General features: G+C 50.8%; 1 protein-coding gene across 2 annotated transcripts in view; it reads right to left on the bottom strand.

Moving 5' to 3' along the window:
* Nucleotides 1–3,967: 3,967 nt before the first annotated feature.
* The window catches only part of gatad2b (GATA zinc finger domain containing 2B), a 48,673-nt gene continuing 33,827 nt past the window's right edge, over nt 3,968–18,813 (bottom strand). Inside the window, exons 6-11 of one of the 2 annotated variants that reach the window (XM_069184687.1) lie at nt 18,303–18,473; nt 16,929–17,277; nt 15,179–15,381; nt 12,969–13,079; nt 11,437–11,620; nt 3,968–10,087 (exon numbers count right to left, since the gene is read on the bottom strand). In XM_069184687.1, the coding sequence (XP_069040788.1) occupies nt 9,861–10,087; nt 11,437–11,620; nt 12,969–13,079; nt 15,179–15,381; nt 16,929–17,277; nt 18,303–18,473 (1,245 nt within the window). In that variant the 3' untranslated portion in view covers nt 3,968–9,860. The remainder of the gene's footprint in view (nt 10,088–11,436; nt 11,621–12,968; nt 13,080–15,178; nt 15,382–16,928; nt 17,278–18,302; nt 18,474–18,813) is intronic. The other variant, XM_015336695.2, reaches the window with a different exon arrangement.

Below are 18,813 nucleotides of genomic sequence, written 5' to 3'. Positions count from 1 at the left end.
TTTAAAAAAACAAAGCGTGTATATTCACAAATATTTTACAAGAAAAATAAAAAGAAGAAATGCTAATCGCCTATTTTGTTCTTAAAATGGTGTTTTTGTTATTTTTCTTTTGGCTGCTTGGTGCAGAGTGGTGCATGCGGGATTGAGGTAACAGGTAGCTCACCCTGAGACCTGGGGAGAGCAGTTCGTTGTGGTTTGTAATCTTCCTTATGGGCATCTGAGGCTCAGCTTGCGTTTGTCCCCCCCACCCGTTGTCCTTACAGTGGGCCAGTGAGACATTACACTCCCCTACCAAGAAATTGAGACCCCACCCCACTGTGGCTCGGGATCTGTGCCTGTGGCTGGAAGGTTGCCGGTTCGTATCCCGCGGCCGGCAGAGGAATCCTACTCCGTTGGGCCCCTGAGCAAGGTCCTTAACCCCAGCTGCTCCAGGGGCGCTGTACAATGGCTGACCCTGCGCTCTGACCCCAAGCTTCTCTCCCTGGCTGTGTGTCTCTTGGAGAACAAGCTGGGGGATGTGAAATTGTACATGACTAATAAAGTGATCTTATCTTAGGTCACTGCACCTCTAAGGGCAGATTCACCTGCTCTGCGTGATACTGTTGGTTCTCCTTGTGCAGGAGTCCCCAGTCCTCGGCCTGTAGGGGGCACTGTGTCTACAGGTCTTCTCCATCTCTTTAACACGCCACCACCCACTGCTTAGAGAAGCCATTACACTGGTCCCATTAAGCCTGTAGCTGGATTTGGGTCCTAAAGAGCCCAGATGCACTGGGAACCTGCAGCCACACCACCCACCTGCTCTGCGACTGGGGATCCCCTGCATCACTGGCTCACAGGCAGCCATGGAAATGGGGATGGGGGGGGTCACCGCAGCTGGAGTGGGGAATGATTCAGGAACGACCTGCAGCTGCAGAGTGAAACAGCAGCACTGGCTCCAGGTGCGCTTGTGAGGTCACTTAACCCCACCTCGAGCACACTCAAGTAACAGCCTGGTGTGTTACTGCTTTACATTACTCATCATGCACATACCATGAGTCACGGCATTCCCATTTCTTCTGATAGGAAGGATTGCACTACTCTCCCAATATTTTAGTAGAACCCCACTCCCATGAAACAGCCAGCTTTCCCTTGTCTGGTCTATGGAATTTATCCAGCTGTAAACAGCATGGACAGTTTTAATCGGCATTATTGTCACCGTAGCCTGTGGCAGCAGAGAGAATGGCATTGATGTAGCATACCCCTCCATAGAGGGAGTGACTCTGCAATCAGACCCCACCCACAGTGGGAGGGACCCTGCCTCAGACCCCACCTAATGTGGGAGTGACCCTGTCTGACCCCACCCATAGTGGGAGTGACCCTGCCTCAGACCACACCCACAGTGGGAGTGACCCTGCCTCAGACCCCACCCACAGTGGGGTGGACACCATCAGTGTCTTCTAGATGTGTTGATCGTGCTGAAGAGGCTCATTACAGCATAAATTGCTTTTCAGACAGCACAACTGAACAGGAGTAGCTGGGAAACTCTGAAATGAGTTCAGGGGTGAATCCACTAACAAATGCAATTTGACTTATTAAGCATTGAAAGCCTTTTTAAAAATATGCTCCAGATTGATAACTGAAATCATTCACTCCCCCCCCTTTCTTAAGACTGTGGCTGTAACACAACCCAGACAACACCGCAGGCCATGTCCTTGGGCCTTTGGACCACTGAGCTGGTGGCCTAAAGCGTATACTACAGCATGCTCCTCAGTCTCGGCAAGAAACCCAAACTTAATGCAAGTACTGCCTCACAATGATCTGTGACAAAAGCCATTTTCATTTATTACTGATCAAAATAAATCAAGAGCGAAGCTGCAATGAAAACCACAAGAATATGGTGCCTCCCAGGGCTAGGAAGAACATGACTCCACCTACTATATTCATCTTAAAAGAAAGTGAGAGAAGGTGGAGCTCTGTGGCTCAGTGTGTAGTTTTACACACAGAACAGCACAGAACTTGGAGAGCAGGACCAGCCCTAGCACCTGCTGTGGTGTGAGCACGAGACAGGCTGCCCCTCCCCCAGCAGGGGCATGGCAACATGTCAACCAATGAGATGCTCGCAGAGGTGGGCGTGTCTATGGGTCCTCACTGTCCCACGACAGGTGGCTACACACATGCCTGAAAACCTGTCTTAAATAGCACAGGAAAGTAATCACAAGAAACTCGCAGACATGCGTTTGTACTGCTATGGAGAATACAGTTGTGTGACAGTTACCAGAGCACAAGTTGTAAACTGTTCCATCCTTTATTAAACATAGCTTGCAAGAGATAAATATTACAAAGTTATTTCCTCCAAAATTAGCTTATTTTTTCAGTCAATGCATAATCATTATTAATCAACTGGCAGTATTCAAACAGCATTTATAATATTTTTTTAAATTTCATTTTACTTTTTTTTAAAGACATTGTTAAATACCAAGGATGTGCAAAAGGTTTGGATTAATGTATGGACAACTCGAAAGCAAGCAAAATGCATATTTGCTAAAAAAAAAAATACTCCCCAAATACAGCCCCTCTACTCTCCCCCCCACCCCCTGTGCTCCACACAGGCAAGGAAATAATCTGACTAATTTAACTAGGCAAGTCAAAACATGAGGATGATACTAATTAACAATAAAGAATATAGCCTGAGGAGCAGGAGACAGGTTAGTCAATTGAATGGGCCAGAGGGATTCCCAGATCCCCATCCCCTTTGAAAAGGGTGGAATACGCTGTCCTCTCCGGCTCTCGTGCCTCAGCTGCAGGCGGTACCAGCTGAGCTTGAGCAGGAGCTCAAGAGCTGTTGCAACAGAAGCCACAGGACGGTGTAGCCTCTTGTGTGCTGGAGAAGCCCAGAAATCTGGGCAAGCAAGGGCAAATTTCAAGAATACTGCCATGGCCAGGCTCACCCCTGCCATGGTGGGGGACATCCACTCCACATCAATGACCTTCAATAGAGATTAGTTCTCAAAGTGCCAAACCATTGGGTTGCAGGTCATCCTGTCTTAAGGCTTTTTCCCCCCCCAATGGGGAAATAGGATGGAAGTCAACGGGACATCCTGCCAAGGGCTGAAATATAACTGCCCCCCCGCCCCCCGCGCAGGAGGGGGTTTCTAATATTGTGTCCCGGGAGTTTACTTTAGACAAGTTACAGTACTGTACATCAACATATCAAGTGCACCCCCTGGTGATCCCTAAGAGAACTACAGGGAAAAGAGCCTTTAATACAGTATTTTATATTTTGCCACTAAAAAAAAAACCATGAAAAGTCCCGTTAGCCAGAGAAGTGCCAGTTAACGCCCAGTCTACATAAACTGGGCAAATTTTGTTTGCACAGTGTGAGGAGCTCATGAATCTCTCGCCCCCTTTGCTAGGGCTACAGAATAAAGCTGAGGTCACCTCCGCATGCAGTGAGGCAGGACCAGAGATGAGATGTTGAGGACAAAAGTGCAGACAGGAGCAGACCCTGGCCAGAAAGAGACCTTTTAGGCCACAATATGTAAAAGAAGCAGGAGCCCCCGGTTTGTGTCCCTTTATGTCTTGAGTTAGGCCTCACACAAAGACAAAGTGAGAACCGTTTGTTGTTCCACTATGCGCCTCAGCGTGGGTGCTAGGATCTGGGAAGAACGGCTATCAGCACATCTTATGATCCCGCAAAAATCAGAAAAAGAGTGGGAACTGGAAAAAAAACAACAAACCCATACGTTTTGCACATTTGTTACACAATATTACACAGTGATCACAAAACGAAATGACACAAGCTTCACAATATTCATGGCTTTTTTTTTTTAGGTTTGCTTTTCTACACAATATACAACCATTTTATTCTCATTTTATTTTATTTTTTTAATCCAAGAGAAGAAAAAAAAAGGAAAAGCTTATATACAATAAGTCATAATTACTTCTGGACTAGCAAATAATTGTGTCATTTTTCATTTCATAATTCATGTTTTTTTTTTAAGTTTTCATTTTATTTCTTACAAAGGAAACAAAAGACAGCCAAACGATAAAAACAGGAACAGAACCGAAAAAAGATGCCTGCGAAGTGATTTTTTTAAAAAATGTTTACATTTTTTTTTAAAAACTTTTTTTTTTTACATTTTCCTTTTCTTAAAACGCTGTTACTTTAGCCGGCGATATTAAAACAAAGTTATATGAATTCATCAAGCACGGCCGGAAAGCGAAAGAGAGAGAATGGTGAATGAAGTAGCGGGTTTCTTTCAGAATATTCCAATACAAATGGAGCAGCACAAAGCCTTCCCTGAAACAGGAACCGAAAACGTGACCTAAGAAATCTTATTGCGCTCTAAGATAATAAACCAGGAAAAGAGGGTGGGTATCAAAAGAACCTTTAACAATGCAAACTTCCCTGTTTCTCCAATATTGCACCTTGCTGTTCAAGTTCTCCCCAACAGGAAAACCCAGTGGCCAGTGTGCAGCCCCCTTCAAACACGGGTCACTGCGGTCTCCTGCAGTCTCGAACAGGGGTCCCTATCCCTGTGCTGTCCAGCCCGTTTCACAGGCAGCCATTACAACATCGGTTTCCAAGGGCCTGGAACAATATGACTACGTCCGCTCAGTTACACAGGCCGGGTTCCATGAAGTCCTTCAGAGATCGTTTGGGACAGAACTCGGAACATCCGCCAGGCTCTCCAGGAAGCGTCTTCCCTTCATCGAAATATCTCTTGCTTAACTGTTTCAACAGGAGCTCCTACATCGCCTCTGCAAGGGCAGGGTGACCTGTATGAACCACTGGACTGGGGCTCTCCGGGACCCGGAGCTGGTGACCCTCTAGTTTAAGAAGTTACTGCAGCACAAAACGGAGAACTGATTTTCAGGTGGGGTTCCTGAAGTCAGGCAGGCTCTGTGGCTCAGAACCGTGTTCAACTGGTTCCATCAAGCCTTAATGAGCCTCGTTTAACCCTCCCCACAATCCTGTGCCATTTACAATTTCAGAACCCAACAAATTCTGCTGGATGACCGCTCTCCCAACGAGAGACTGGGCACCTGGGGAGGCCCAATTTGAGGGGTCACAATGAAGCTGCCCCATCTTTTTAGAATCGGATTGAGGGAGGGCACACTAGCTTGTATCAAGATCCCTCTGCACCCCAGGGCTCAGAAAGCACGCCAGCCCCTCCAACACAGCAGCACCCAAACACCCTGCCCTGCGGCTCGCGCGCACATGCAGGAGGGGCAGCGGACACCAGGGGGCGCCACATGGGGCCCTGCATTGCAAAGCCACTACAGCCCGCCCGCGCAGAAGGATGTTCTGTTCCACCCAACGTAATACTGTAGAATATAACACACCTCAACCCCCCCACCCCCCACCGCAGTCCTGCCTAACGACCACCAGATCAGACACCCCCCAGAGCCCTCCACTGCTCAAGCTGCTAACTTAGCAGATCCTGGGGAAAAGAACCTGAAGCTTCTTTTCCGGGCCAGGAAGTGGTACTGTACTTGAATCAAGAGACTCTTAACTGTGTCAACGGAAAGTCCTTGGAACACAATTAAATCATCATGTACCAGAGCACCTAAAGGCACGTAAAGCCAGTACAGGATTGGGTTCAATGCCACAGTAGCAATGTTTTCGCCACACTTCAGGAAGGACTGCTGCTATGAAAAGTGATTAAAAAGTAATGAGCTTAACTTCCAGCTTCTAGGGAGGTGTCATACACGGGTTAAAGGAACTAAGTCTCCTTAGTCTAGAAGACAGGAGGCTTGAAAGGACTTCACACAAATCCCAAATGTCCAAACAGCTGGACAGGCAAGGGAAACGAAAAAGTGTAAAACATACACAAAGAGTGGTAGGTGTCTGGAACAAGTCACTTGTTGAAGCAGATTCCTTGGGAATCCAATGGAAAACGGGCCACAAGGTGGGCTAAATGCACTCCTCTGTTTGGAAGGCTCAGGCATCATTGCCTGAAATTAACGCTAGCGATCGGTGAGCGCCGGTCACCCATTTAAACTCCAGTGACGAGGGAACACGTCTGATCGCAGCACAACCAGAACGGCCGCAGGACACGCCGGGTTTTGGGGAAGCGATTCCCCACCAAGACGCACCCCAGGCTCCCCGCGCACGGTTCCAAAACCACAACTGCGGGTCGTCTGGGTGAGCAGTGCTATTGCTGCTGTATTGTTCTGCAGTTCCTTTTTACTGATGAGACTGGAGGGGTACAACATTTGCACTCCATACCTTTGGAAGGTACAACAGAAATGTCATCAGAAGGGCCTAGAGAACGCAGGCGATGTTAACTGCGATCATTTTAGCAGTCTTGGTCGACCACCAAGGACGAATGGCGACCAAAAGGAAAAGAACCGGTTTGCATGTCCTGCCTGATCCCGCAAGTGTAATATCCCAGAATGTGATCCCGATGAATCTGTGAAAGCAGATCTCTTCTGGAGAGCAAACCCTAGTCTGATCAAGCTGCATCGGCACCAAGACATGTCCACACCTTGTTCGTGTGTGCGTCTCAGTAAGCGGACGAGAGCCGCCCTGCCCCCCGAAATCCCCACCTGGGCAAACCAGCGCCCCCTTGTGACCAGCGCTGACCCCCACAGCCGTGTCCAGAGAAATGCTGATCACTGCCTAGGAAGTTCGGACACTACGGTTCAGCAAAATCAAATGTGGAAATTGACCAGAGTGTGAATATTGAACATTTCTTCGCCTGCTTTTTGACCTTAAAAATCCTCCCGAAGAGCAAGCCAGACCTTCTCATGAAAACCAGAGTTCACGCACTCTTTCCCAGATTAAGGAAGGTCACCAACTACCAGCCCAGCATCTACTGTACAAATAGGCCTACACACACGCCAAGTCTCATCCAGGGATTCGCCAGTGCTCCAGGTTATCGACACAGAAAAGCTTGCATATTTACATATTCCCTTTCGCCAGCTTGCAAAATTAAAATTGATTCGTCATTCCTCGGAATACGAAATCCCACTCGATCATTGGGAGGACACATTGACCATACTATATTTTCCCAATTCCAAAAGTTTCAGGGAGAAGGCAACCCCTCCGAGTCTATTTTTGAATCCCGTTAATTTGAAATTATATTTTTAAAAAGACAGAGCAAGCAGGAGGGAACCCATCTTATTAGGGATTTTGATAGCTTTTCAAGTTTATTACCTCAGAGGTGTGTGTGTGGTGTGTGTGTGTGTGTGGGGGGGTTTGATTGCACAAGCACAGCAACTCAAAAGCATGAGAAAAGAAATAAAAAATATCGCCAAGCGGTCGAGAAACGTTGCACACAATGTTTGACTTCTTTAAACTCTACTTCCAAGCTACCCCCCCGCCAAAAAAAAATCATGATAGCACCTAACTTTGAAAAGCCTGGAACCAAAACAGTAAGAGGGCCAACTGCTTTCTGAACAGGTGCGATCTACAGGAGACTGGTCCGTTTGCCTTGGCGCGCAACAGCACACGCGTGTACCTATCCCCCAAGACAAGCGCCCGGAGACCGAGACCCGCAGAGAGGAACGATCTCCTTTAGAAAACAAACAAACATACAAAGTGCTCCGACACGATTCTCGTGTGCAATGCCACAGAGCAATGATTGAGCCATCTCTTTTTTTTTTTTATAGATAGACGCATCTATATATCTACTTATCTGTATATTTTATATATATAGAAATAATTCTTTTTCATTATCGTCTCCAGGTCCCGTACCTTTCAGATACGCTCTGATCCTAAAGGAGACACTTAAACCACAAAAAAAAACCCATCAACCCCCCCCAGAAAATACACCCCTTTTTTCCCTTACAGTGGGGAACCCAATTCCCTACTTTCAGTTCTGATTCGTCAAGAAAAAAAGGCTGGTTTTTAAATTTTGCATATAATCGGCGTCCCCGCAGAAGCAGTTCTCCTGAATGTTCGAAAGCCCAGTAGGGGGCGCTCTCGGGAGCCCCTGTCTGTGTGACGGGCTTGTGAAGTGCTGAGGTCATCGTCCACAAAGGCACAAAACAAAAGTTACAGGTCAGGAGACCGTGGCGCCAGGGCCGCGCGGACTACACTGCTGATACAGGATGCACACCCTCCTAGCAGCTACTGCTCCTGTAGAGTCAACCCGTCGCGTCCCATGAGCAGCTGGGGGAGAACGGGAACGCGAAACCGCCTGAAGCCCGGCAAGAGACCGACTTGGAATCGGAGGGACGTCCAAGTCAACCTTCTCGAATCCAACGCCAAGAATGGAGCTCATCTGGACACTACAATAATACTACAGGACTAGCGAACCGCCGAGCTGCTGCAGCTCAGAGGAGTTCAAAACCAGAACGGACGCCGACGTTTCCCTGCGTGACCGGAGCCTAGCCAGAACATTCCAAAGAGTCATTTACATCAAACGGTTTTAAACTCTTTGCACACAATTAAGATCCCCCAAAATATCCGCCACCCCACCCTCCAGGATTTCAGTAAATTAGGTCCAGCCTCTTGCTGCGGTATTTTGACACTGTCGCTCAGAAAGAAAGAGATCCATTTCATCCAGTCCTGAAGAATCATCCGAGGGGTTAAATTCATCACTGCTCTCGAAATGACCCTCACTCGCACAGAGAAAGCGCTGATGGAGTACTTTTCTACAGCCCCTGGCATCACCGACACAGAGCTCTGCAGTGACCTAGTCACACCCTGATCAGGCTAGTTCGAGCAGCTTTTGCTGCAAACGTCATCCACATTGAAACCCTTTCAGCCTATCTGAGCTTGGGCAGTAAGGCTTCACTGCTCTGCTGCCACTGGGAATGTACTGCCCTCTGCTGGCAGAGGAGAGGAAAAGACTGGTTGCAAAAACAGCACCACAGTTGCATGCTAGAGACATGGATTTCTCCAAATGCCGGACCAACTCACCCCTGGAATTCACAAATTAAGTCTCGGATCAATGCTGTTTGGTTTTTTCAGGAAACAAGTTTAAAAAAAAAAAGCCGAAAGCCCCGGAGGAAGGTAAAAATAAATGGTGATCATCAGCAGACTAATGACGATGGGCCTCCAGAGGGAGGATGGAGACGGTCGCGAGAAACGGCTCAGCACTCGGGGGACACAGTCACCCCTGCTTTCCCCACTGTCGTAACGGGGCCACACCCACAACACGAAGCCCCGCACAAAGCAGATCCCTTCTCATCCCCACTTGGAACGACGGCAAGCCCCCCAGGACGATCTCGAATGGGAGACTGCGGTGTTGGGGCGTGCTCCGTTTTGTGCTCCGTCTGGCACCCTGCAGGCGCTAACCATGTTGATGTCGGCCAGTTGAATTTACTGCAGCCGCCTGATGTAGGTTTCCCCGGCCCTCCTCTCCCTCGGGTGTTCAGTCCGTGAGCGTGGCAGCAGCTCTCCAGCGGAGGGTCCCCCCTGGGATCGAACCCCGCTCATCAGAAGCCGGCACCCCTTCGCTCCTCGCAGAACCCAGCTTCCCCTCCCAACCCCGCCACAGACAGCCAAACCAACACCCCCATACCCACCCCCAACCCCCCCTCCCGGGACCCCACCCCAAACAGGCCGTCTTCTTTTTTGCGGGGTGCGCCCTCACCCCCATAAAAGTGTCCATCCGCGCGCCCGACATCCGCCTCGGGCCCGGTGCTCGGAGGGAGGGGAGGGGGAACGGAGCACAGGGGGAAGAGCTGTCAGAGCCCTGGCGCTGTGGAGACGAGGCCACCGGGCCCCTATCCCCCGTGGAGAGGACAGGGCCAGCCAGCCTCCCTGCCCCAGCGGGGGAGAGGCAGGGACGGCGGGACCACCCTCCCCGCCGGCCACACTGGCAGCACCCAGGGGAGACGGAGCGCCGAACAGGCGGCCGTTCGGATTGCATTGCTCTGGTTTGGGGGTGGGGGGGAGGGGCGGGGGGCAGGGGCAGGGGCAGGACTCATTTCTGCCCCGTGATGGACTGCGATATGGAGCGCGGGGGGATCATGTCGAGGAGGTACTCCCGCTGCCGGTCCGCCAGGCTGGAGGCCTTGTGCCCTCCGACCCCTCCGGGATTCAGGTAGGCGATGTTCACACCTGCGGACACTGAGAGCGAGAGGGGGGGGGGGTCAGAGAGACGAGCGCTGCACCGCCGCCACCCTCCCACCCACCCCACCCCTGCCTCGTCTAGTGAGGGGCGCCAGGGAGAGAGGGAGAGAGAGAGAGAAAAAAAACAGCATTTGAAAACACATCTGACCGAACACAGCAGGAGTGCCAATTAACTTCAACGTCTCGCCCACTTCAAATCACAGCCACCGCCCAGACTGGAGCTCCCTGCTGCCACCCCTTGACCCCTCGACCTGTCGCTGGCTGCTCTGCAGAGCCCCTCTCCACCAGGGGTGTCAACCAGAGGGGCTGGGCAGCTCTCACTGATGCCCCCCCCCTCCGAAGGTCACGGGCGCCCAGTTGCATGTAGGGAGTCACTGTTGCACAGAAATGCCAAGATGCCCAGCCGGCCAGCTCACTGGTGGGCACCACGCCCAGCCGGGCAGCCCTGCCACTCAGGAGACCCTTCATTGGCTTCCTGTCAGGTACAGGGTGGACTTCAAAGTCCTTCTAATTACTTAGAAGGCTCGCAGAAATCAGGCACCTGTCTATCTAATGGAACTTATTAATGTTTACCATCCAAGTCGCCTGCTTAGATCACAGAATCCAGGTCATCTTCATATTCCACGCATTAATAAAATAACAATTGGTGGTTAAGCCTTTAGTTACAGGGCCCCTAGTGTATGGAACAGTCTCCCACCCCATCTTCGGGATGCCGAGTCGATCTCAGGATTCAAATCCAGACTGAAGACCTATGACTTCAGCCTAGCCTACTCACACCTTTTACATCACAGCCTGCTGCAGCCATGGCTGCTGGTGCTGCTGTCCCAGCCACTGTGTGTCTCTGTGTTGGCCCACCAGGTAGATACACCTGTTCTGACCAGACTATCCTATTCTCCTCCCCACATGTCTGGATGGCGCCCTGGCTGGGGACCATCTGAGTTGGATCCATGGCAGTGATGCAGCATCCAAGAGAGACATCGTGGATTTAGCTATCGTTTAGGAGGAATTTACTGGTCTACAGAGATCTGCATGGATGAATTAATACCCTCATTCATTTCCATCCTTTTTTTTTAATTGTATAATGCTAGCATGCCCAAAGGGGTTGGACAGCCAGTTGACCTTGGACCCCTAGAGGTTTTTTTTTCTCCTTACTAAGGAGTTTTTGGTTCCTGTCCCCTGTTGTCTTCTGGTCTTTTCTGTTCTGTATTCACCACATGTAGGGTTACTTGCATTGTGAAGTGATTTGGGGTACCCTTGGTGTGAACTGAATTGAGACAGCAGTCACACCGCGCAGATCGGAGCCCACAGACCCGCCTGGCGCCTGCCCTGGCTGAGCCACTAACCCCACAGCCTGGTCCTCCAGGGTCTGACCTGCATCCCCCACCTGCCCTCTCCACACACGGGGCAGAGGAGGGCGGCGCTCTCACCTGGGATGTTGTAGAGCTGGCGCCGGCTCTCGTGCTGCGCCCGGCTGCCACCGCTGCTGCGCTTGCTCGCCATGCCCAGCAGGCCGCCTGCCACCGACAGCTGGGAGGCCTGGGCGAAGTTGGACAGGACGCCCCTGGCAGAGCTGGAGATACTGCGCTGGAGAGAGGCCTGCGGCTGAGGAGCCTGGGACACCGACAGAGAGTGACGAGAAGGGAAAGGACTGGTCACAGAACATCCATCTTCACCTCCGGAGAGATCCCCAAGACAGATCCCAGAGGATCTCCCGCCTCCTTCCCCTCCCACTCCCAGATCCCAGAGGATCTCCCGCCTCCTTCCACTCCCAGATCCCAGAGGATCTCCCGCCTCCTCCCACTCACATTCCCAGATCCCAGAGGATCTCCCGCCTCCTCCCACTCACATTCCCAGATCCCAGAGGATCTCCCGCCTCCTCCCACTCACATTCCCAGATCCCAGAGGATCTCCCGCCTCCTCCCACTCACATTCCCAGATCCCAGAGGATCTCCCGCCTCCTCCCACTCACATTCCCAGATCCCAGAGGATCTCCCGCCTCCTCCCACTCACATTCCCAGATCCCAGAGGATCTCCCGCCTCCTCCCACTCACATTCCCAGATCCCAGAGGATCTCCCGCCTCCTCCCACTCACATTCCCAGATCCCAGAGGATCTCCCGCCTCCTTCCACTCCCAGATCCCAGAGGATCTCCTGCCTCCTCCCACTCACATTCCCAGATCCCAGAGGATCTCCCGCCTCCTCCCACTCACATTCCCAGATCCCAGAGGATCTCCCGCCTCCTCCCACTCACATTCCCAGATCCCAGAGGATCTCCCGCCTCCTTCCCCTCCACTCCCAGATCCCAGAGGATCTCCCGCCTCCTCCCACTCACATTCCCAGATCCCAGAGGATCTCCCGCCTCCTCCCACTCCCATTCCCAGATCCCAGAGGATCTCCCGCCTCCTTCCCCTCCACTCCCAGATCCCAGAGGATCTCCCGCCTCCTTCCCCTCCCACTCCCAGATCCCAGAGGATCTCCCGCCTCCTTCCCCTCCCACTCCCAGATCCCAGAGGATCTCCCGCCTCCTCCCACTCCCACTCCCAGATCCCAGAGGATCTCCCGCCTCCTTCCACTCACATTCCCAGATCCCAGAGGCTGACTGAGCTCTTCAATTGATCTCCTGCACCCAGTCCTCAGCACACAAAGAATTCAAGCTAACAAAACACTGCTCAGCCTGCCCTCAGCTGGCCTGTCCAGCTGTGGTCCAGCCACAGCCAGCCGTCACAGGTACGTTCTTACACCCTGCACAGGCATGAAGCCACTTCCTTACTCCTCACTTGCAAGGCAGCACTAATCAAAGAAGAACGGATTGAGGATTTCACCCGAGGAAATAAGAGCTCCGTCTGAGCGACAACCAAAAGCTATCGGCTGGTGGACACTGAGAATCCACAGGCTCAGGCTGGCCAGACGCAAACTGGACAAGCTGCCGCCCTGCCCCCTCGACCCAGGGGGTCCCGTACCTGTCTCAGCGCGTGGTGTCGGATCATGCTCTCTGGCTTGCTGACGTTGGGCACAGCGGGCGCCGAGCTGGGCGAGAGGGCGGCCTGCTGCTGCAGTCTCTGCTCAATCTCCTGGAAAAGACACCCCGCGTTGGTCAGTACACCCTGGGGGGGCGGGGAGCTGGGGCAACTCAATTGCAATGCACAATTACATCACTCGGTCTAAAACGAGGCATCAACTTGCATTTTACTTCCTCAGCCACGTTCTCTGGTGTACTAGAACGTCTTTTTTTTTTCTTACAAGACGAGAGGAGACCCGTTGTTTCGCAGTGAGTAGTTAACTCCTTTTCGGGAGAGAAGAGCTTCAAAGAGAGGCAAAGTACTGAAAAAAGGCAGCACTGGATTGCTCTGTGCAATCAGATAGTCTCTAGCAGCTTCATTAAAGTCACGTCTGTCCCATTGTAACTCAATAACATCCTTTGAGAGCAAATCAGCAATTCTCTTTATTTCATCTTGGTTTATTCAGATAGCGTTGAATTACTTGAACAAAGTTACAACGAGAGACCGTTCTGCCCATCTGAGCCGACAGGTAGTAAAGACCTCACGGATCCTAGGATCCCATCCATGTGTCTGGAGAGAAGCCAAGGTATCGGCTTCAACACCATGTCTGGGCAGCTTTTTCCCCACCCCCACCACCCTTTGTGTAAAGAAGAGCCTCCTGTTCTCGGTTCTAAATTCCCTTCTTCAGAGTTTCTAGTTGTGTCCTGGCTTTGTGTTTCACTGGCAATTCTGAAGCTGGGTTTGCCTTTTTCCAAAATGGAGACTGTTATTTTAGTTTGAGGTTTGGAAACTAAGCTCCTCCTGACAATTTCCACATTACAACCCACACACTGGGTTCACTGCAATTGTCATCAGTAACACAAGAGCTTTTTGAGATGCAAATGGATTCTGTCCAAATGAATGGCAAAAGATCATTTTCTCAGTTTCAGGATGCATCTCTGAAATAACTGAATTTTTAACTCCGCACATGAAATGTTGAATTACATTGATTATTTGGCTCATGACATCATGTTTAATTACTGCTGATTGAACACATGTGAATTGCTTATTAATTGACTAAGGAGGGAGATGTCAATGAACGCACACACCATTATACCAGTAGAATTAGTTCTATTTAAAGCTTGCAGTGGCGTTAAAGGCTGAGGTTTTCCAAAGCATCTGTTGTATGAATGGAAATCACACTTTGAAAAAATGGAATCCCGAGACCAAACAAAATTACAGCATTTGTTCCAAGTGTCTGATTTCAGCTTTTGAATCTAGACGTGTTATTCTCACTATGGTGAGAATTATTATTCTGTTATTCTCAGATCTCACTACGGCAAAGACTGGGATCACTTGTTTTTCCATCAAAACCTCTTTAAATTGTTTGCTGCAGATTTAAAATTCCAATTTGATCAATTCAAACAGAACATTCTGGAAGGACTAGACCTTTGGCCAGTCACATCGAGTAGAGATGCAGTCAGAAATACTTCTGGGGGGATATAATACACAGTGTATGACAAGGCTGTTAAATTCTTTACAATTACAAGTGTAAGGGATTACTTTTTTCAAATTAACAAGAAGGTGATCTAAGTTGTGCATATAGCTACTACAAAAAGCTATGCACTGGCTCTTAGTCAATTTTCCTTATCTTCTAATCACAAGTACCCAATAGGGAATATTCAGTGTGATGCTTTATGTAATAGTTTTTTTACACAGGAGACAAATGACAAAAGCAAGAGAAAGAATAAAAACCGCCAAATAACTTTTGTTTCTCATTTATCCAGACTATTGTTTTCAATTTGAAATCGCCCCTGACATTACTTTCCTATCCCACCCTAGCGATGCCCTCTTCCCCACTCGGGAGAGAAGGAGACGTGGACAGTCTCCTCTGACACGCCCACCCACAGAGTCCATCGGCACTGGAGATGCTCCGAGCTAGCCTGCAGGAGCCCCAAGAGGGACCTGGCTGGACTGATCGTAGCCCGACTGCCCGTGAGGCCTGGTTGATACCGGGGAATGCCAGTCGCAGATGGATGGCAGGACTCAACCTGCGCTTTGACTGGCTGGGCCACTAGAGGGCGCCAGATATGCGGCGTCATCTTTCGATTTTACAGCGCAGCCACTAGAGGGCGCCAGATATGCCGCGTCATCTCCTGCCAACAAAGGGATGAAGCCCAGGCTTGGCTGACCTGCTCCTGCTGCAGAGCCTTGACGAAGGCATTCTTCAGCCGATTGGTGTGCTCCGCCTTCAGAGCCTTCTTCTGATTGGACGTCATGCACTGCTCGCACAGGATGCGCCCAGTCTTCTCCTGCTTCCAGTGCGGGGTAAAGTCCGTCTTGCACTGGGCGCACATGAAGGGGTCCATCCTGGACAGGGGTCCTCGCAGCTTACCTGTTGGGATTCAGAACACCGTTCAGTACCAAACACAACCACCAGGTGGCGCCCACGTCCAAGCCATAGTCTGGAGCTCACTGCACTGTTTCACTGTTCATGATTCCTCAAATTTATATAGCGCTTTTCTGGACACTCCACTCAAAGCTCTATACAGGTCATGGGAATCCCCTCCAGCACCACCAGTGTGCAGCCCCACCTGGATGATGCGCCAGTCCGCTCCCCACACACCAGCTCTCAGTGGGGAGGAGAGCAGAGTGATGAAGCCAGTTCAGAGAGGGGGATTATTAGGAGGCCATGATGGGAAAAGACCAGGGGGAATGTGGCCAGGACACCGGGGTAACACCCCTACTCTTTTAAAAGAAACACCCTGGGATTTTTAATGACCACAAAGTCAGGACGGAGCCCCATCACTATACTGGGGCATTAGGACCCACACAGACTGCAGAGTGAGCGCCCCCTGCTGGCCCCACTAACACCTCTTCCAGCAGCAGCCTCAGCTTTCCCAGGACTCTCCCCTCCAGGTACTGGCCAGGCTCACACCTGCTGAGCTCCAGTGGGCTGCCCATTGTGAGTTACAGGGTGATACATTTCACTATGCTCAGCCATATAGCCAGCAGCTGTACCTGTGCACACACCACTATATCAAGAGCCAAGACCAGCAAGTCAAGAACATTAAGGTGTAAGAACAGTTACAAATAAGAAGTGGCCATTCAGCCCATTTGGTTGTTAGCAGTCAATTGATCACAGGATCTCATCACGAGATTCCCCACTCCTACCACTCTTTGTGTAAATGCGTCAGTAAGGTGGGCAAAGGCACACAACTAGGAATGGGCAGCTTTAATAATAATAATAATAATAATAATAATAATTGCTTACACGTATATAGTGCTTTTTCTGGACACTCCACTCAAAGTGCTTTACAGGTAATGGGGATCCCCTCCACCACCACCAGTGTGCAGCCCCACCTGGATGATGCGACGGCAGCCATAGTGCGCCAGAACGCTCCCCACACATCAGCCATCAGTGGGGAGGAGAGCAGAGTGATGTAGCCAATTCATAGATGGGGATTATTAGGAGGCCATGACTGGTAAGGGCCAATAGGAAATTTGGCCAGGACGCCGGGGTTACACCCCTACTCTTTTCGAGAAACGCCCTGGGATTTTTAATAACCACAGAGAGTCAGGACCTCGGTTTTACGTCTCATCCGAAGGACGGCGCCTGTTTACAGTATAGTGTCCCCATCACTATACTGGGGCATTAGGACCCACATGGACCGCAGGGTGAGCGCCCCCTGCTGGCCCCACTAACACCTCTTCCAGCAGCAGCCTCAGCTTTCCCAGGAGTCTCCCATCCAGGTACTGGCCAGGCTCCCACCTGCTGAGCTTCAGTGGGGCTGCCAGTTGTGAGTTGCAGGGTGATATGGCAGCTTTAAGACTTCACAATAATTCCTGCAACACCATCTTCAGCAACACCACTGTCTCTGGGTCGATTTGGGGATTAATACCCCCCCCACGTAAACCGCAGGCCAGCTAAGCATGCCTCACCCTGGCTGTCGATGACGCTCTGCACGACCTCCTCCAGCCCCACCATGTAGATGAACTCGCTGTTGGCGGCCGAGGGCAGGAAGTGCAGGAGGGGGGCGGGGGGCTTGGGCGGCGGGATCTCCAGCAGGGTTTTCTCCAGCTGCTTGCGGAGCGCCAGCTTGGCGGCGGCCTGGCTGCTGACCGGCTCGGGCAGGGCGGAGCCCGGACTGGGGAGAGGGGAGGGGCTCACTGTGCCGACTCCGCCCACAGCCCCAACCCCGCCCACTCCCCCAGCCTGCATGTGGGCTAGGTTCATGTAGATGGCCGAAGAGCCTGAGCGCTGGGAGGCTGCCACCTGCTGGCTGGAGGGCTGAAGGACAAGGAGACACCAGAGTCAAAAATGGAGAGCAATAAAATGAAAAAAGGCTACCAAAGTAAGTTCACTCCTACTGTGAAATCAATGTTAAGATACACAGCAACGAATGCATATGATGTACAAGCAAAGAGATGCCTAAATATATTTAAGTGTCTTGTACCGTAGACAAATAGTATTATTACTTTTGAGATTGATCTTAGATGGCTACACACACCCACAATTAAGTACCATATTAGTTAGGCTTAAAGTGTATAAAACTAATAAACAATTGTTTGATGTCTGTTCCTAATGGCACGTCAGATACGGATCTACCACATCTTCTAGCGTCATTTAGGTAAGTGGACAGTTACTAAAAAAATCCAGGCCTCGATGTTCATGTGCACATTTTTACATTGGGGAAAAAAAAATATTTGCAGTGATGCAACCAAAAATCACCATTAGATTTTAGCTCGACTACAGACTACTCCCTACTTTGGCCTGGAAGCCCAGTTCTTGAGTGCTGTAAAAAATAACTAGGCTGAATCAGGAGGGATCAACAAAAGTTAGAATCCAGTTCAAGGCCACTAATATTTAAACGCCCAGCGTGACACAGCAGTCAGGGCTCTGGTCTGAGACCCGGAAGGTTGCAGGTTCGAATCTCAGCTGGAGTTTTGCTGCTGCAGTCCCGGACTGCTCCGATTAAAACCCCCAGCTGAAGAAATGTGAACAAATGTAGAGGTTTCTAACGTTTTAGTGTTGAATTAAAGGAACAGCAGGGGGCATTTATAGAAGATCTGAAATAGAGCTTCAGGTCTTCAAAGGAGACCAAAAAGAGGTTGAAAACGATGAAGGTCTACAGGCTCATAGCTAACTTGTTCAACATGGCAGTAATTTGTGATGCAAATTCCCATAGTTATTTAACTCTTTCTCCTTAGTTTACCAAGAAGAAAGAAAGGACCCAAATGACAGTCAAGAGTGTGTTCACTGCTGGCTCTGGGAGATGGCGATCCACAGAGCCGGAGTGGTGACCAGCCGGGTACCTGCTGGTAGCCGAGGCCCGAGTTGACGCTGGCCGCGGAGGCGCGCATGATGCCCGGCTTGGGCTGCACCCGCTGGCCCTGCAGCTGGGCGGGGTTGGGCGCGATCACCCGCTGGGACATCATCATCTGGGGCAGCGCCGCGTTGGCGGCCGACCGGATGACCGTGTGACCCTGGGGGAGCAGGTGCAGAGAAGGCAAAAACCCGTGAGAATCCACACCCTTCCCTCGCGAAGGCGCAGGTCACGCTAAACTACTGCTTAATTGACTCGCCCCGTGTCAACGGCGAAAATGGGAGCTGAAGTATTTTCGGCGCCCCCGTGTTCCCCGAGGAAGGCCTCATCTTCGGTGTTAAAGCAAGAATCAAGCCATTGGAAAAGTACCCAGGAGGCTCCAAGGTATCCACTCATTCTGGTCTGCGATACCCCTTGTGACCACAAGAGGGCGCATGTGAGTCAAGAGGCAGTACTATAGGGCTCAGAAAGCAGGCCAGCTCAGGGGTTCACAGGAAAGC

This window comes from Lepisosteus oculatus, chromosome 27 (genome assembly GCF_040954835.1).
Source record: "Lepisosteus oculatus isolate fLepOcu1 chromosome 27, fLepOcu1.hap2, whole genome shotgun sequence".
NCBI classification, from domain to species: Eukaryota; Metazoa; Chordata; class Actinopteri; order Semionotiformes; family Lepisosteidae; genus Lepisosteus; species Lepisosteus oculatus.
This window is presented reverse-complemented; position numbering and strand designations above follow the sequence as displayed.